This window comes from Pezoporus flaviventris, unplaced genomic scaffold (assembly GCF_033815535.1).
Source record: "Pezoporus flaviventris isolate CSIRO_AGI_PZ_B2104156 unplaced genomic scaffold, CSIRO_AGI_Pfla_v1 ptg000045l, whole genome shotgun sequence".
Taxonomy (NCBI): Eukaryota; Metazoa; Chordata; class Aves; order Psittaciformes; family Psittacidae; genus Pezoporus; species Pezoporus flaviventris.
The window spans coordinates 31,566,257-31,586,258 of NW_026892593.1; the positions used below are offsets into that span (position 1 = coordinate 31,566,257).

The 20,002-nt window shown below is 44.0% G+C and overlaps 1 protein-coding gene and 1 long non-coding RNA gene across 4 annotated transcripts in view; both read right to left on the bottom strand.

The window, feature by feature from the left end:
* Window positions 1-20,002, bottom strand: part of LOC133276718 (uncharacterized) — a 175,349-nt gene that overhangs the window by 110,974 nt on the left and 44,373 nt on the right. The gene's annotated exons all lie outside the window — the stretch shown is intronic.
* WIF1 (WNT inhibitory factor 1) overlaps window positions 15,070-20,002 on the bottom strand; it is a 63,346-nt gene continuing 58,413 nt past the window's right edge. For all 3 annotated transcript variants that reach the window (XM_061467861.1, XM_061467860.1, XM_061467859.1), the window contains 3 exons: window positions 19,054-19,149; window positions 18,236-18,331; window positions 15,070-15,905 (listed from right to left, as the gene is read on the bottom strand). In XM_061467861.1, the coding sequence (XP_061323845.1) occupies window positions 15,784-15,905; window positions 18,236-18,331; window positions 19,054-19,149 (314 nt within the window). In that variant the 3' untranslated portion in view covers window positions 15,070-15,783. The remainder of the gene's footprint in view (window positions 15,906-18,235; window positions 18,332-19,053; window positions 19,150-20,002) is intronic.

A 20,002-nucleotide genomic window follows, 5' to 3' on the forward strand; every position in this document is an offset into this window, starting at 1 on the left:
CTCAGGACAGTGGGAAGAGCGTGCAGCAAGCTCACTGCCCTGGACTTCAAGAGAGCAGACTTTGGCCTTGTCACAGACCTGCTTAGTAAGGTTCCATGGGGTAGAGCCCTAGAGGGCAGGGGGGCCCAAGACTCTTGGTTGATATTCAAGGATCACCTGCTACAAGCTCGGGAGTGTTGTGTCCCAACTAGAAGGAAGTGCAGCAGGAGAGCCAGGAGACCTCCTTGGATGGATAAGGAGCTCCTGAGGAAACTTCGAAGGAAAAAAAGAGGCTTATAAAATGTGTAAGCAAGGACAGGTGGCCTGGGAAGAGTACAGGGATGTTGTCCGGGAAGCTAGGGACCAGGTTAGGAAAGATAAGGCCCAGTTAGAATTAAACTTGGCTAGGGGTATTAAAGATAACAGGAAGGGATTCTACAGGTACATAGCAAATAAAAAACAGACTAGGGAGAATGTAGGCCCCCTCAGGAAGCTCTCAGGAGAACTGGCTACACAGGATTTGGAGAAGGCTGAGGTTCTGAATGATTTCTTTGCCTCAGTCTTCACTGGCAAAGGCTCTGACCAAACCACCCAAGTCTTGGAAGGCAGACGCAGGGACTGTGAGAATAAAGACCTTGGGCCCACTGTAGGAGAGGAACTGGTTCGAAACCATCTTAAAAATCTGAACATGCACAAGTCCATGGGACCTGATGAGATCCATCCATGGGTCCTGAAGGAGCTGGCGAATGAAGTTGCGAAGCCGCTGGCCATCATATTTGAGAAATCATGGCAGTCAGGTGAAGTTCCCAATGACTGGAAAAAGGGAAATATAACCCCCATTTTCAAGAAGGGGAAAATGGATGACTTGGGGAATTACTGACCAGTCAGTCTCACCTCTGTGCCTGGCAAAATCTTGGAGCAGATTCTCCTGGAAGGCATACTAAAGCACATGAAAAACAACAAGGTGCTTGGTGACAGCCAGCATGGCTTCACTAAGGGGAAATCCTGCCTGACCAATTTGGTGGCCTTCTATGATGGGGCAGAACAGATGGACAAGGGTAGAGCAGTTGATGTCATCTACCTGGACTTGTGCAGAGCATTCGACACTGTCCCACACGACATCCTTGTCTCTAAATTGGAGAGACATCAATTTGATGGATGGACCACTTGGTGGATAAAGAACTGGCTGGATGGCTGCACACAAAGAGTTGTGGTCAATGGCTCAATGTCTGGCTGGAGACCAGTAACGAGTGGTGTCCCTCAGGGATCAGTGCTGGGACGGGTCTTGTTCAACATCTTTGTTGCTGACATGGACAGTGGGATTGAGTGCGCCCTCAGCAAGTTTGCCGATGACACCAAGCTGTGTGGTTCGGTTGATACCCTGGAGGGAAGGAATGCCATCCAGAGGGACCTCGACACGCTTGTGAGGTGGGCTGATGCCAACCTCGTGAAGTTTAACCATGACAAGTGCAAGGTCCTACACCTGGGTTGGAGCAATCCCAGGCACAGCTACAGGTTGGGCAGAGAAGAGATTCAGAGCAGCCCAAGGAGAAGGACTTGGGGGTGTTGGTTGATGAGAAAATGAACATGAGCTGGCTTCGGTGTGCGCTCGCAGCCCAGAAAGCAACCGTATCCTGGGCTGCATCAAAAGGAGCGTGACCAGCAGGTCGAAGGAGGTGATCCTGCCCCTCTACTCTGCTCATGTGAGACCTCACTTGGAGCATTGTGTGCAGTTCTGGTGTCCTCAACATAAAAAGGACATGGAACTGTTGGAACAAGTCCAGAGGAGGCCACGAGGATGATCAGGAGACTGGAGCATCTCCTGTATGAAGACAGGCTGAGGAAGTTGGGGCTGTTCAGCCTGGAGAAGAGAAGGCTGCGTGGACACCTCAGAGCAGCCTTCCAGTATCTGAAGGGGGGCTATGCTGGGGAGGGACTCTTCATTAGGGACAGTAGTGATAGGACAAGGGGTAACGGGTTAAAACTTAAACAGGGGAATTTTAGACTGGATATAAGGAGGAAATTCTTTCCTGTGAGGGTGGTGAGGCACTGGAATGGGTTGCCCAGGGAGGCTGTGAATGCTCCATCCCTGGCAGTGTTCAAGGCCAGGTTGGACGAGGCCTTGGGTGATATGGTTTAGTGTGAGGTGTCCCTGCCCATGGCAGGGGGGTTGGAACTTGATGATGTAAAGATCCTTTCCAACCCTAACCATTCTATGATTCTGTAAGGAAACCTTCAGGAATTCTGTTATTAGGGTATTAAAATTATTTCCTGTTGGTTGTTTTGTTTTGTTTGTGGGTTTGTTTGTTTTTAACAATTACAAGAAAAGAATGTTCTGAGTGAGGACTGAAATAGGGAGAAACCCTACTTACTGCTCCAAAGAACTGAAAGAAGACAGGTTATTGTGCAGTCAGACCTGCTCCCTGAGCTTGACTTGGCTGATTTAAGTTGAAAACAAAACTGCATACCTAAACTCCTTCCCCTAGGCTTTCCTGCCCTGATCTCCTGTTTGGAGAGACAGTTCACATTTTTCATCTCTCTTAAAACAAATTAGGCCCACATGCCAACATGACTCAGTGATTATGTAGTAATTACCCTGAGTATTTATGCAGAACTTCAATAGATAAGGTTAGGGTGAGTCATCAGAAAGGTTTTATACTCCTGCACAGTTTAGTTCCCTAACTCCTGCTTAAAAACATCACGTTGTTGCTACTGAAATGGCTTCTGCTCAGCTTGAATGAGTTCAAGATTTTTGTGCTACCGGTATTACTTTTCTTACTGTAAATGAGAATTTTATGTGCCTTTCAATCAGTGTTTCAAATAACTCTTCTATATGCATGGGTTAAGGCTGCACTTTGAGTGCCACAGACTTTATCTTGGTGTATTAAAATGTGGATGTTAACTTCTTGCAATCTTTCTTGTAATTTAGATCTTATTTCTCTGATTTAACATCTGACTATTTTGTTTACTTCAGTCTTCCTGACATAATTGCTCTTTGCTTATTTTGTCAGGGTTTTTTTGGGTTTTGTTTTGGTTTTTTGTTTGTTTGTTTTTAATTAAAACTATGTGAGAGCAGGTTGGTATCTCCTAAATCTATATTGAGTTGTTTTTCAAATGAATAAGCATTTGTAAGTGATTTCAGATTACTTTGCAATTAAATGCCAGCTTTTATTATTCACCTCAGCTCTATTCTGATCTGTCAGCTGTCTGGGATGACTTACTTTCCTCACTGACAATAAAAGGAACCTTTGGTTTTGGCTTGTGACTCCCTCTTGTAAGTCTGAATTGTGCAGAAGAGCTGCTTTTGTGCGGTGAAGTTCTGTTCCTTTGGTATTTCCACACACCCCACATCCCCAGAATGTAACTGCTACATACCTGTTAACCAGCTCTGTACGCCTGTTCTGCAGCCCTCCAGTGCTGTCCCTGGGTACCGCTACATGACTGATTCTGCATTTCTTCTTTCCTAAACAAAGTCTTTTCTCAGTTAGGTTTTCGGGGCAGAGCTTGCACACACACGTTGGCTAGGACTAGGTGCCACATGGCAAGTGCTGTTTCTTCTAGCTGTGCTGAGGAGAGCTTTGCTCTTGAATTCATGCCTATAGCTCTTTAATATGAGAAATGGGGATTTCATGTGTTTGATTGCAGCAGAAAAAGCTAAACTGCCTCCTTCCAAAAGCTAAACTGCCTCCTTCCAAAAGCTGAAAGCATGTGGTCCAGCTCTTGCCCTAGTGAACAAGTCTGTGGCGGGTGTTCAAGGAAACTATCTTTGGCTAGCCCTTCTATTTTATTCTTTGACCTGTCTACCCTGTTTTGTTTCTCAATTTCCTTCATTTTCTCACATCTGTTTTTCTCTTTTACGTGCTTCTTTCTGTGTCCTTGTATTCCTTTAACCTCTCTTATTTTCTCTTCTTCCCTTGCCCCTATCAAGTCTATTCTCCCTCTCTCCCTCTCTCTTTCTTTCCTTCCTGGTGTTCCTTGCCGTCCCTCAAACCTGTCTTGTTCTGGTTTTCATACCCCCACACCTACTCCCTCCAGCCTGCTCTGCTGCTGTAGTTGGCAGTCAATTTCTGTCAGGCAGCCCAGTCAAAACTGCAGCTAAAGATGGACTTTTATCTTTTCTTTTAAACCAACTAGACCAGTAATAATTGCAGTTTGTCGCACATTCTCAGTGGGAAATGTTTTCCAAGTAAATCGTGGTCAATCATAATCTGGCACTGGAATTAAGCACCTTGTTTAGTCTAGGTGCACTAAATAAATTGGCCTTACATCTTTGCTTTCAAGCTGTATTTAAGCCCTGTTGTGTAATTGCCATTTGCATGCCAGAGGGATTGCGTAGGGGTGCTACTCAGATCAAAGTTGCATTCTTCTGGGCTTGGGTGTATTAGCTGTAATTAGTAGTGTAATTTTAGGAGACAATGCCACATTTATAGGATGAACTGAAACTACAGCAGCACTTCAGCAGAAAAGCAATGCTGATGCAGCCTGTTCCTCTCTCAGTAGCAGAGGCTAATTGCAGTGGGAGGTGTTCGTATTAGACACACAAACCCCCCTGATGTATTTCCAAACTAGCATGAACTACTAACTGAAGCTTAGGTATTTTAGTACTTTGGACCTCACCAGGCTGAAAGAAAGTGCTGCAAGGAGAGGATATTTGCTTTGTGTGCTGCATAGGGAAATGAGAGGTAAGTGGCCACCAGGCAGAAGGAAAGGCAGGAGGGTTTGGGGTTGTGTTCCAGGTTCTTGTCTGTCTGCTCATTAATTTGTTGCTGCTTTTCACCTTCCAAGGGCAGTCCTGCTTGTACATTTCTTTTGGTGCTGAGGGGAAAAAATGTCAAGCCAGCAGTTCTTGATTTCAGCTGTCCCTTTTTTTAACAAAATTTTAGTGTTACGCATTTTGGTAGGTATATTTTATTATTTTTTTGTTTTCTCTACAATCTCACTTTGGTCTTGCTTCCATCCACTTCCATCCTTTTCCTGCTCCAGCCCACTGTCCAGCAGGGAAGATGGCAACAGATCCTGAGAAAACTGCAATCCAAAGGATTGGGGCCTTTGTGAAGTACATCCGTGTGTGAAGTGGGTCAAGCAGGTAGATCATGACTATTGAAAAGCATGGCAAATTATGGTCACATCATGCCTTAAACTTACTATGCTGCTTATAAATGCAAAGGTAACCGGTAAAGGATGCCTTTTGGGCGTGCACACCCAAGCGGCTAAGTTGTTTCAAATTCCAGATGTCTGTATGGATATGTATGGATATGGCAAAACGATTTTGGTTTGAGCACTATAGGTCATGCTTGTGAGCTCTGATCTAGCTTTAAAAAACAAAACAGGTCTGAGGGAATAGCTCCTGTTGAACTTGTCTGACATGTGGTTTTATCTGTTGTCTCAAACCTATCTCCCTACAGTGTGTGGAACTAGCACATAGACAGTAGGTACAGGGCATATCTGTCTGTCATCTTATTACAGATCCCAGACATACCTGTGTCCTTTCATTAAGGGCCATTACAAAATCATAATTCAGGTCAGGAGGCACCTCAGAAGATCACCTGCTCCAAACCCCTGCTTAGAGCAAGGCCAGCTGCATCAGGCTGCACAGCTGTATCTGGGCAAGTGTGAACATCCCCAAGGATGGAGACTCCATGCCTTTCCCTGAACATTCAGTGTTTGACCACCCTGACCATAAACCCTTTTTTCCCCCTTTTACTGAACTGGAATGTCCTTTGTTGCATCTTTTGTCTGATGTTTCTTTCCGTGTTGCTGGGCACCTCCTGGAAGAGGTGCTTCTGGCTCCTCTTCTTTATGGCTTCCCTTTAGGTGCACTCACTGTAACAGCAGCAAGGAAGGAAGAATAAAGCAAGGAGGAGGAAAAGCTGAATGTTGCTTGAGCCTGGTAATGGGACACACTGCTAAAGCAGGGGCAGCAACAATGACTGTGAAAAGCTGTACAAGAAGGGCCCAGATCACCCTGGATGGCTCCTGTTCTTGTAAAAGAACAGCATAAGAAGGCAGTGGAAACACCCAGTTTAAAGAGATGTAACTGGGATTAAATAGGAAGATGGAAGGAGATGTTGCACTGGTTTAATGTGCAAACTAGTTTTTAAAATGTATATATTTAGTTAGTGCACATGTGCTGGTGAACTGGGCTTATGCTCTCTCTTGAATGCGTTAAACATTACATAAGGATGAAAATATATTGGACTGATGTTCTTCCCTGAATCTGGAATAAAGCATGGAAAAAGAAAGGGAACTAAGAAAAACTATTGTTGTTAAAAAACAGCTTCCCTAAGTAGAAAAAGTTACTATTACTGTTTGCACACAGACGCAATGTGAAACTAATTTAATTACAGCAATGTTTTGATCTGCTTATTGTTTTGGAATGCATATTTCCATTTGTAGGTTTTCAATTCAAAAGTCTGACACTTGTTTTTTCAAATGCGTTGTATCTTGTGATTGCCACTTAGCAAGGTTTACTACCCAATTATAAACATTTTCCTTCTGCAAAGGACCACTGATGAGAAGGTACTTGTGTAAGCCAGACAATTTGGCACTTGCTCAGGGTCTGCAGTAAAATGCTCAGCCAAATGTTTTTGATAGTAAAAGGAACATTTCTTTTTTTATATGTATATAATATATGTGTATATATATATATTTAATGGCTAGATCACAACGGTGGCTGAGAAATCTTTGTTGTTCCCTTCTCTCCCACCAGCACCACTCATATCCAGGCTGAATAAATCCTTCGACGGCATTCTTTGCTTGTGGCCGTTTGATGTGGTGCCAGCGGCTTCAAACAGGAGGCATCCAAATTGCTGGAAGTTGAAAAGGCTGAAACTCCACCACCACAGGGATCCCGAATGGCTGTGGGGCAGCCTGGCAGTGCCTCGCAGGACCGAAGATGCACACACCCCAAGTCCTTCTGCTCTTCTGCTGTGCAGTGTGGCATCACTTGGAGTGTCTTTCCAAGGGGCTGGGACTGCCCGAGAGCCCAGCAGGGTGGTGACAGGGTGCTGCAGCGATCACACAGCGAGCATTGGGAGGGCAGTGGGACTGACAGTCTGTTTGTCGGAGGGAAACTGCTGGAAGGAACAACAGCAATAGGCATGTCTTGGCCCTGGTGAAACGAGTGGTAATATGAAACCAAGGCCTTTGCTTACTCTGCAGTAGTAATGAGTACAGCTGCAAGAAGTTAGAGAAAGTGAAGGTGATGGCAGAGAATCAGGACCCCTAGAGCAGGATCACTCGACACTGTTATGCCCGTGGGTCTCTCTCTTCAGATGGTGTCTTTGGAATGTATGGTTTCTGTAGGATTTGTTGTACTTTGGGAGTTGGTTCCTAATGTCTCTAAGCCCAGCAGCTGGTCCCCTGGTGATTGCGGACAGGCTCTGCCTACTCAGAAGCTGCAGCCAAAAAATGGATGGGTGGCTGGAGAGGACAAGGCAGCAGAGATCAGCAGCCTGGTGCCCGAGCACCTTTCCTGGACAAAAGCAACACCTCCACACAGTGTTGGCCATTTGTGAGTGCAGTATCTCCTCCTGCAGCAGGACATCCTGGGAAGTCCAACTTGGTGGGTGGCTGGATACTCCAGCACCAGTGCCATCACCTCTTCCCAAGCCCTAGGCTGGCCACAACACACCGCTGTGCCCCCAAACCAAGGCTTTCTCTCTGACGGCTGTGAAAATGAAAAGCTGGGCTGAATCTGGGTGCAAAGCTGTTAGTGGCTGTAATAACTAATAGGCATTTCAGTGCCAGGGTAAATCAGTAAGTGCTGATTGTCCCTCCTGCCAGCAATGCTGTCTGCTTGCAGCTCCCAGGATGGACCCAGCAGGTCTCCCTTCAACAGTTGTTTTCTGCTTGCCCAGAGCTTGCTTTCCTTCAGCCTTTGGCTTTCTCCTTGACTTGATCTCCTTTGATTTCAGGATATGGCTTACATTTTTTAGTTTATACTAAGCCAAAGTGACTGGATGCTGGATAAGGATGCTGGATATTTTTTGAATAGAGTGATTTGGGAGTTTTCAATGAAATGGCTTTTGTAGAAAATGCTGATTTGTCAAAATTCAGCTTTATTTATTTCCCCCATAACAATAATGTATTTTTATTTAAATAAAACTGGCAAAAGAAAACACTTCTTGAAAGCCAGCAGAAAAAAGCAGACCCTCCCCAAGATGTGGAGGATTCAAGGATGAGTGTGAAGAGTGACAATGGTTTTCTGCTGTTCATTCCAGATTGTCTTTTGTTCCTCGTCCCTTTGTTCCTGAGCAGTGGAATCAAGGAAAGTGTATGAGGTTTGCTACTGCCCCTGCTGAACTTTGGTGTGAACAGGCTCTATCTTCCCCTGCTAGCATTCTGTCACCTTTCAAGAGAATAAAAATTCATTTTAACAACAAAATGTCCGAGTAGGAAACCTCAAATAATTAGAGGAAACCACCACAGAGGTATACAATATCCAGTTGAAGACCTTGCTGAAAACTGAACAGATTATGCTTGTTCTATGTGGTTAAACTGGGACATTCATGTTAAAACTGTTAAAAACACAAAATAAATTCTGATTTTCTTCTTTTAAAGCTTGTGGTTCAGTGTTCACACATTCTAGGCTCCAGTGAAATGATTTACTGTTCAGTTTAATGCCTTTCAGCTGTCACTCGCACAGAGAGATCCCTTGAACAATCTGCCAGTGCATTACAGCAACACTTGTCCAGGGTGGAGTTTGGCCAAGACTGGAAAACACCATGTGCCAAAATAGGCAGGAGCAATCACATAACCCACTGTGACCCACACGTGGTACCCAGAACAGTGAAGGCCACATGGCTGTGACCATATCTGTAAAAATGCTTCATTTGAAATATACTGAGACATTCATCCTGCCGTGGGGCTTTTTCGAGTAGCTCCCTCTACAAAGGCTTGTATGTACAGGAATGCTGCTATTCTTTGTCCTTGGTGTGAACTTTGCTCTGTTCCTGATGTCTAAATGGTGTGAATTTTTGAAGGTTTTTTCCAAAACTCATTCACAATAGCTTTTAAAAATCCCAATTCTCACATAACAAACAGGGTGAGGAGAAACTGTTGCCATGGGAAACGTACTTCAATGGCAAGGAAGGAAACATAAAAGCCACAGCTCTTCTGAAATTATATATTCAAAGTTTTGACATGGCCTTGAGTTCTTTGCCTTGTCACTAACTAAAGCTGTAACATGCCTCTTACGGACCAAACACCACTGTACGAACAGTACCTAGCACCTAGCTGTGACTTCAGTCACTTAAAAGCTTAATCCACCTCTGGAGTGAAACTGCAGAGGGGCATTTAGGAATGCAATATTTGCATTAGGATTTGGCCTTAGTTCTGGGATTATCCACCATTTTATAAGTTTAAGACCAGGATGAACTACTAGTGAAAAGCTTAGACTAGGTGGTCATAATGTGGAAGGAACCAGAAGCTTGCCTTGACATTTCTGCATGAAGCCAGTAACTTCATTTTTAGCTAATAGCGTACCTTTTAGTAGGTCCTTCTTGGGTGATGAAGAATTCGCTGCAGTCCCAGGTAGAATCTTACAGTTACTTAATGCACTGTTGACAGGGTTTACCCTGGATCCAGTCTGACGTTTCTTTAGATGCAATTTTTCAGGCTCAGTGGGCATTTTTGTAAAAGAGAATTGGTTCTGCAAGCAGCTGAAGACCATGGCTGGACCTTTTAAAGATCTCCTCCCTCTGCTGCTCTGCTGGAGAGCTGGGTGAACTTATTTATCCAGCAGAAAACTGCTACTGTTCTGGTGAGGATGGTATGTGGGGTGAAGGAAAGACCTCTCTTCTAGTGGCAGGAATGATTTGGGTAGCTCAGCCGGTTCTCCTGAACCATGTTCAAAGTCTCTTGCTCTCTTGCAACATACTTTTCCATGATTCTGAATAGCTCTTGCTGTTTCCTTCTCAATTGTCATGAATTTTCCAAGATCACTTTTGAAATAAGGATACTGGAAGCAGGCTCTTTTGTTTTTGTGGAACTAGTACTACACCTCTTTAATAACATCATCTGGTTAAGATCTTTAATTCTGCCTGTCACAGAAATTTACATTAACATCACTGCAAGGTCCTTTCTTGCTCTTTCATGTGAGCAATGATCCAGTACTGTCTGAAAGGGGAGAGAGCCACTGCCAGCTCCTCATTGCTGCTCTTCTCTGCGCTTTGATGGGTAACTCAGCTGGGAGAGCTCTGCTAAACTGGGAAAAACAGGCAGGATCAAACAGCTCAAGATGCCCTTGAGCCTGGGATGCTCTAACACAGCTGACCCACAAAGGCCTGAAAGTCAAGCAAACCTTCATGAGTTCAGCAGAAGTTACTTCCAGGCTCCAAATACATCCCATAAAAGAGCCAAGTTACATTTGTTCCATGTAGCTGTGTTTTCAGATCCAAAGCAGTGAGGCAGCAGCTTTATAGTTGCACTCCAGTTGCACATCAATATTATTTGCCTCTAATAGCAGCTTCAAAGATATGAAATAATAGTGTTATACCGCTCTACTGTAAATGGCCTGCAAGGTTTTCAAAAGATTCTCCCCTCCCTTCATTTCAAAGGGACATTCAGTGACTTGTCTTTTATAGACCTTAATTGTGCTGGGTACGGTGGACAAAGCATACCTCCCAGTTAGCTACTTATTGCCTTGTAATTATTCCCTCTCTGTTTTCTGGGATGCTGAAGGGGACACATACAAAAGTAATGGGTTTTGCTTGGAAATGAAGCAGAGTTAAGAAGAAATGTGGGGTTTTCCATTCCTCTTTCCATCAAGATGCTTTGTTCAGCAACTCTTTTTTCTTAAACTCTTCCAGAACAACCTTTGAGATGGATATTTCTGCAGCATAGTGAGAGCTGTTGCATGAGGATATGTCAAATCCAGCAAGCTTTTAAGGAGGTATTTCTCTTTGGCTTCTCTTTCTGGGTATGGTGGGACCTCATGTACTGCTGCCTGCGGGCAGCCTCACCTTCTCCTCTGCCCAGGCTGCCCCCAGGTAGCACCAGCAAGGCCAGATACTGAAGCCAGCACCAGTTTTCACAGCTTCTCTGTCACTTTGGGGCACATGTGCCTAGAAGTAGCTGGTCATCAAGTGTGCCTGACATTTGACTCATCCCTGTAGACCAGGTTTGAGGAAACAGATCCCTTCTGCAAAATGTGTGCTTAAAGAACACACTGGTCTCTCTTCCCTCCCCAGCCATAAGATCCTCCAAGGATACACCAAGAAAGAAAGTGTTAGAGAGTACTTGTGAGGATGTTCTTCACAAGCATCTAAGCAGCTTATGAGCTGTGGCTTGGCTAGACAGGATATGTGTGCTAAACCCTCTTAAAAATTCACTTTTCCATGGAAAGATTTGTGCAACAAGGCTGTTCCTGTCCTCTGATGTGCGATGTGGAAAGTGATTAAAATGCAATTTCTATAACTCGTATAAATAATAGAATATTTTGTTCTAAGCCAAAAATACGGAGTAGTTTGCACTGAGGACCATGCAAGCAGTCATGCTCAGCAGGAGCTGGGTGCTGGATGCCATGCACATACAGTTGGTCTGTAGTTCAGCAGCCACCCCATCAGAGAGCTGCAAGAGAAAATAAACGACAACAACTGGGATTCATTTCACCTGAGATTTTCTTTTTTACCTCAATGCTTTTTCATGTAAAGCATCATGTGAGCAAACCTTGGTGGCAGGTTTTAGAGATGAAGAGGGCATCCCTGGTTTGGCTATGGCCTGGTTAATTGTAGCACCTTGCCACCTCACTGAATGTGAAGTCATATTCACACTACAAGACCTGTGGGATTTAGTGGGATTTAATCTCTGTTATGGATGAGAACACTTTTGGCCGATGCAGTTTCTCTAGACTTGAGCTGAAATGACGGCAAGGCCCAGAGCTGCTGTGAAACTGTGGCTCTGAGCTATACCTCAACCCCACCAATGTAATGCCATGAGCAGGGCAGGCACCAGAGAAACCCTGCCATGACTTCAGGCCGTTTCAGGTAGCTCCAGCACTGCTGCTGCCAGATCTCCCCGTAGTATCTGCATGTAGGAATTTTTTCCATAGCGGGAAAACTTAGTAGAACAGGTGATGTAGAGCAGTGAGAGGCAGGGAAAGGTAACAAATCTATCCAGCAGAAACAAAGCTGCAGTGTTTGAACTAATAGCGCTAGGTCTGGCCAAAGGTTTGAGCCTGGCTTTTGGAGTTTGAATCTTCCAGGCAGCCAGTCATCTGGAATAGCTTTGAATTTTTTTCTCTTTATCACTTTTTTTTTTCCTTAATATTGAAGCTGAAGCTGGAAGAACAACTGGACCGTGCATTCACACCACATGGGGAAAGAGTGCCAAGTCCTGGTAGCCAGCGCTGCCTCCCAGAGACACACCGTGAGCATCACCGAGTGCATGGCAGTGCCATCCCTCTGCTTCCCCAGCAGCACAGCCGCAGGGCTTGCTTTACAGGCAATAATGAAGTTATCCTGCTGATGCACGCATAGCACAAACAAGAAAAAGACCCACATCCTCTCCAGCTCCCAAAGAGTCAAGTGAAGAGGCATTAGAAGTGACATATTTGAAATCGAGTGGCAAAGCCAGAATTAAGGGGATACTAACCTCAACTGTAAATTACCAAAAACCCCCATGTGCATCGGTTCACTAATGGCAGTGGTATAAAAAAGGCTGTTTGCCCTTAGGGTGTCTGTCTCTGTTTTCTTTCTGTGCCTTATGTATTTGTCCTTTGAACTGTTGTGCGCACCTGGACATAGCAGGAAGCCAATATTAGATATCCGAATTATTGAGCACTATTAGAAGCACTTCGTAAAGCTATGATTTTGTCAGTTGCTTAAGTTGGGATTTCTGGGGTAGAGCTATGGTGATTTAACCATTGATGTTATTTTACCAGCTTTCATCATCTCCTAGCTGCTGCTCACAAGCACAACATTTGGCATCTTGCTCTGGCTAACTACAGACTTTACAAACAGTGTTGAAAAGGCAGTTTCTGTCTGACTTCCTGTAGTATTTTGACTTGTTACTTTAACTGATTTTCATCGATGGGGCATACATTTGTTTTTCCCCATACGTATGTCCTGCCCAGTGAGAGGGAGTGATAAATCCTGTAGTTCATTTCCTAATGGCAAAATTGCTTCCAACTTTCTACAGGCCTTTTTCTGAGGAAATAATGTCTTCTTTTAGCATTGCCGGATATCACCGACTGTAACTTAAAACTTCTCTGACATGGGGGACTGCCTCTACCCAGGAAACTTTGTGCTCACAGTGGCATTAAAGGCGAAGTGGTGGAAAATCTGTGTGTAGAAAAGTTGATGCTGTGTAAGAAAAAGAGTTGTGTTACGGTGTGGACTTTTGAGGAATATTTTTGCCTTTCATAACCTGTGCAACCATGTTCTTCTCACGATTAATGATCTTTCCAAAAATAAGTGGTGAAACTGAAAACAAAGCAGCAGCATTTAGTGTCCTTGGAACAAGCAGCAGAACAGATTACTCCGTAGAAAAGAATCCACTTGCTATTTTTAAGGAAGCACTCTCTAAGAAACTGACAGGAGTAGAAAAAGTTCAGCCAAAATATCTGAGGAATTTTAAGTAAAAAATTTCTGTGCTTTTTACTGTAGAGTGTGACCAATCACTTAAGTCAATCTTTGCTACAGGAAGAGCAAAAAGATAGCAAATGTGACATAGATGTTTGTACACAGCTCCTGGGGCATCCTCATATTAATCTCATTCTTTCATCACTTTTTAAGGAAAATCTCAAAAAGGCTCCTCTCAGAAAGTGTCTTCTCCTGTGCCTCAGGCTCCATTTTCCATTCTCTTCTGATCTGAAGATGATGCTTTTTGGAGAGCACTGGCTGGGGGCAGAGGCTGAGCTTCCTTCCTGTCCCACAGCCCTCTTTGCTGGTTGCAGTGAAGGGAAAAGCCCAGCTCTCACTCACAGCTGGTATTTTACCACCAGAAGCCCCACGCCCCAGGCTCCCCCCAGCAGGCCAGAGAGGTGCCAGGGGTCCCACGGGAGACGTGAGGGCTGGGGGACCACCACTTTGGAGCCCACCAACCATAGCTGTTACACATCCACGCCAAGAAAGCTCCTTCTTCAACAAACCTGAGCTGTTTTACTGCCATGCCAAGGAGGGGTATCAGGCAAGCGGCCAAACCACCTCTTAGAGGCTGTTTCTCATTACTGGGGGCCCCTGCCCCTCCTTCCCCAGCTGGTTTCTCCTTGCACAAGACCAGGAGGGCTGCAGCCATGTGTGGTGATAGGGGGTCGGTCTCCTGTTGAATCAGGCTTGATAGGCAGCATCTGCAGTCCCGCCACAAGAAGGACAACGTAAAACCAGATCCTTAGGTAGCTGTCCTTCCTTTCTCTGGCCTAAGGAGTCTTTTTATTTAGCCTATGGGTCCACTGACTGAATAAAACCAGCAAAGTCAGGTTAATAAACTGGACTTTTCCTTTGCAACTCAAAACCTTTCACTCGTTAAGATTAATTTTATACCCCAATTTATTTGTTATTTATTTATTTATCTCCCAGACAATACAGTTCTCAGAACAGTACAGCAAGGGTCAGTAATTATTTGTTGAAGTGGATATCGTTCTTCAGCACTGCCAGAAACCATTTTCATTGCTTCCTGACCACAGCACATTACAAACTGCATGGCCCTTTGCTGTCACAAGAAACAGCACCCAAATCTTCCGTAGTCTGAATCAACACCACATGGGAGCACGACCCTTGAAAAGAAAACATCACCCAGGCTGGACTATTACCTGCTTGGACAGAGGCTCTGAGAAGAATACCCCAGGTACCAGAGATGCCATGAACAGGGCACACCAGCTTGGCATGGCCGGCTGATAATGCAGGGAGGAAAAAGAGGACATGGTGGAGGCCAAATACAGGGAGAGAAACACCTGGTCTTTGGTGCTATTCCCCCCTTTGCAATGGCACAAGAAGATGTTGCTCTTTTGAAATATTATTAAGAGCTGTAGGACTTGAAGCAGAGACAGGGAAACCAACCCCATTGTGCCACTGTTTTATGAGGATGCTCTAGACAAGCCATCGTGCCGCCCCAGCGCTGGTGGGACCACAGCAGGCCACACAGAGGAGCACTCGAAAAACTAAAGCAGCATCTTTATTTTATACATAACCATCAGTATAAAAAGTTTATTATGTACGAGCGGTTTTGTTTACAATATATTATATTGCTTCAAGCTGATGCAGAAACTTCATACATTATAGTTCTACTTTGTTTGCAATGTATTACACTGGTTAAATGGCACCACTGTAGTGTATTTTTAATACACATTACTTTGCAAAACTGTTAAGGCCAAAGATAACATTGAATTCAGTTGTTCAGTTTTTAAATTAGGCAACATATTTATTTCTTTTTCTTAGGGAAAATTCTAACTACACCATAGCAAAACTGTAAAATGCCCCTTTCTTTTGTCTCAGGCAAATGAAATCTGAAGCCAATGACATGATTCAGGTTAGCATCTTTGAGGTTTTCTGCTTGAAAATTGTTACTTAATTTTTGGAAAATATTTGCAGCTATACAATCAAAAAAGGAAGTTTAAACGCAACTGAAGTATAGTACAAAACACCATCCACAGCACTGAAAGAAGCAGCCTATATAATCATGCTATAGAAGTATTTATAAAACTTAAAAGGAATAGTAAATATCAGCTCAGTGGTTTATAATGAAGCTAATAAAATTCCAGCCGGTACTCTCAACTGTAATGAACAGCGGTTTAACATTCAATCCATGAGAGGTTAATGAAGGCTATGAACTTTATGTAACACGAACCGTTTCAGATGTTGGAGTTCACCAGATATAATTGGATTCGGGTGGAACATGCCTCTCCTCTGCCCTTTTTGGCGAAGGCGTGTGCTGCCTGTGTTTGCTGCCTGCTGGCCTCAGGGCGCTCAGACCGCTGGCTCCATACCCTGGAAAATTATCCAGTTCAAGAGAAAAGAAACCACAGAAGTGGGCTCGCAATCCACAGCTAATATTTCAAATGGAAACAGTCTCCCCTGTTTGAACAAAGGATTTTGCTGTGCCTTGCACAAGCACTCACCCCTCTCTGTGCCCCCCGGGATGGGCGACATGCTGCCAGAAGGAAAGATGCTCCTGTCTCACCAGGGAGCCCAGGGCACTATCAGCATGCCCAGGCTTTCACTCAGTCCTCGGTTCATGCATGCACAGCCCATGCCAGCTGGGTGAGATTCATGCTGATCTGCGGAGGACTGGCTCTAAAGAGGGGCATGAGCATCCCCCAGGGGAGAATCTGCACCGGCTACCTAAGCTTGGCTTTGGTTTATGGCTGAATACAAAGAACAGCAGCGACAAAAAACACCTCGGGGCCTGGGCTGGGGGGGAAGCAGTCTGAAACAGGCTTAGCAGGGCTGCTTTGTTGTGGAAAATGAAAATGAACAATAAAAATGGAATTCAAAGTATTACGTTGTAATTATTTATAGTTTAATTTACCCATCTCATTACTGAAAGCTGAAGGAAATTACTTTGGAAAACCAAGTCCCCCGTTTGATTTTTTGAACCACTTCCTTTTAAGACAACAGATTTACCAAGGAGCCGTTCATTTGATGGAGTATGATGTAAGTCTCTCAAATTGACTGTAAATCTGCTCTCAAGATCAGGAGATGTTTAGCTTTAGTTGCAAAGAATGACTTGCAGTACATGCGCTTAAAATAAGAGTGAATTTTACCCAAGTGGTCTATTCTCCGTTTCTTTCCTGAATACAGAGAGTTTTGCAGTGCTAAACCCAGCAGGACTACCCAAACTCCCAGTAATGAAGGCTAGAAAACCTTGGAGCTGGCAATAATCTGTGACTATAGGCTCCTCATAACAAGGCAGTTATGAGTTTTGGATTTGGTGTACAGCTAATTACTTCTTTGGGGATTGTCACCTATAGCACGTATTTGTATTCACTTGCTATCTGAGTTTTTGATAAGAAGAGTATGACAGGAAGAACAAGTTCATAGAGAGCCTATGAATGGAAGTTCACGTAGGTTCATTTCCATATAATTTGTTTCTAACCATAACTTACATTAATGTTATTTCTCCTTCAGAGAATGGCATGAATAGTTAACATAAGTCCATTAACTAACAGCACACTAACAGTCCCCAAACCGAATTTTCACAGCAAAATCCATTTTACTTAGATAAGACTAATTTTTTGACAAAACAGCTATATTTATTCCGACACATTTTAATGTGATAGAAATCACAGGCATCAACAGCATTTAATAAAAGCGAACATTCAGTTGATGCTGCAATACAGGTTCACATTTTTTATGGCTAATTTGTGGGTCTTATAGCTGCAAAATCTCTCAACTTTTTTATTACTGACACTTAAAACACTAAACATGAATTATTAGCTAACAGTGATAAACAATAACTCATAAGAGGATGTACGGAATGTGGTATGAAGATCTGCTGTTACAGCACTGTTGTACATGAAATATTAGAATTAAGTCTGAAGTTCTTACTGCATATGCCCAATTGTATTTCAGATAATTTTATAGTACTATTTTAAACCCAGTGAAGTGATCTGTTGCTTCAATAGGTGTCAAATGGACCAATAATCACAACAGAAATGTATTTTGAGGAATTCAACTTTGCCTTGAGACAATTTATTTTGTAGTCTGTGGAGCATGGGTGGGAAGAGGAAGAAAAACTCTGAAGTTGTTAAGCATAGATCTTAGAATCATAGAATCATAGAATGATAGTTAGGGTTGGAAAGGACCTTAAGATCATCACGTTCCAACCCCCCTGCCATGGGCAGGGACACCTCACACAAAACCGTCTCACCCAAGGCTTCATCCAACCTGGCATAACTCTACAAGATCTCCCCATTTTCTAAAGGACATTTCATTTTTCTAAGTTTAAATCTGCTTTAAAACCTGACTTTCATTTCTAAAAATGCATACCCAACAGTTAAAGGTAGCTGATATTACTAAAGTACTGAAAGACTTTATATCCCTTCTATACTACGGGTGGAAGACGTGCAAGATCTTCTAGAGATTTCATTGATACCAGATTCTGGAATTTCTAATACAAGTGTGATGTTGGTGAAACACTTTCAAATTATTCTGAGGGAGGTTTTTTAGTTAAAATTATGGAGTATTGAAAATCTTTATTGTTTGGATTAAAGCTTATAAAAAATGAAATGCTGGAAAGGCTCCTGAAGCAGTCATTTCTGAAGCATCCCATGTGTAAGATCCCCAGTATGGATTCTCAGGATTTGTTTCTCACTTACTTTTGTTGCAGTGTCTCCCGTGCCAGCCTTCTTTGCACTGGCATTTGTTGGGCTCAACACAGGTGCCGTACAGACCACAGCTGGGTTCACAGACAGCTGTAAGAAAGCAAGAGAATGCATCTGACCTCTCGACACTTCATCCAGAGACAGAGTTGCATATTTGCTTTCCATGCTGGTCCCCACAATGGGTTGGTCCTGGCACAGGCTGGGACTCTCCCAGTAAATCTGTGCCTTCACACTGAGTGTATGCAGATCCCCAAAACAGCTCACATCCCTTTCACCTGTGAGGTCTGGCTCAGTCTCTGGCTTAGAGAGGCAGATTGAACAGAAGAGCTCAGTGTCCACCAGAAGCAGCTGGAGAAGAAGGGTAGGGCCCAGCATCCCTCCCACAGAGTGATCCTACTGGATTTTTACGTTACAATGCAGAACAGAATCATAGAATAGTTAGGGTCAGAAAGGACCTTAAAATCATCTAGTTCCACCCCCCCTGCCAGGGGCAGGGATGCCTCACACTAAACCATGTCCCCCAAGGCTCTGTCCACCCTGGTCTTGAAGCATTTCTCTATCACCAATCTGCTATTACTGATCTGACACATTGCTGTTTTGTACAGACTCAGGGTACAGAAGAAACTGCGGGGAGGCTTTTGTAAAAAAAAAAATGTTTCTGGTTTCATAATTCCCTTCAGTCTGGTGTATGCTGTATGTCCATAAAGTAAATTAATGAAATACTTTGACAACAATTCGTGCTGACATTTTGTACAAAGACGCTGCCCAGACAGCTTGATCAGTCCCACAAGCACTAATGGAGTGGTACTTACGCTTTGAACACAGGTCTCCCTGATAGCCTTTGGAGCACTTGCATTTATTTTTACCAGTACATTTGCCCCCATTTCGACATGGCTGATGGCATTTACCTAGAAATTGAAAACATGAAAACAATAGTCTTAGCCCCCTGCAGCTCCTGGAGGCAATGTCTGAGAAGCCTGTCTTGTACCCAAAAAACTCATTGGATGCTGGGTGTAAGAGTGTGCACTATGGATCCATAAGGAAGACTCTGCTGCATGTCTGTCCTTCCAATTTATATGCATTCTTCTGCTTTGAAAAGATGTCAATAATTTGGCACAGCCAAAGCTTGTGTGCCCATGCAGCTTTTGCCTGGATTTGTGCCACCCAGACTCCACAGAGCTCCCCATGTGAGCAGTCAGTATTACCTCGTGTCCTTCTCACACTTTGTGGGAGAGACAGCACTGTACAAACTTCATGTTTGCCAAGGGTGAGGTCCATACCCAGGGGACACAAGTAGAAGAAAACCTGGTGTTGTTCAAGAGAGATTTTAAGCAATAGGATGCTCAGGAGCTAACAGGTATGGCCGCTATGTACAGACAATAAATTGTCTGTGCCTGTTAGCGTGTAATACAAGGCTGTGGAGTACCAACGATGCTGTGGATGGTGCAGTGAGGGCTGTTCCACACCACAGCTCGGAATCTAAAGGTGCACTAAAAAAGTATGCCCTTCTTTCCTGTTTGCAAAGAGCAGAGCATCTTTGTTAACAGTAATCAGTACTCAGACATTTTCAAGTATTTTAGTACGGAAATTGCTTTCCCTCACATTCCCATTCTCACTTTGGCAAAGGAAGAGGCTGGGTCTGGCGGTGCTGCTGTAAGAAGGTTTGTTTGGCCCTGACACACCTGGGATGGAGGAGGTCCATGCAGGTGGAGGAGATCCACACTCAGGTTCCTGCTGGGCCTGACCTGCACCAAGTGCCTT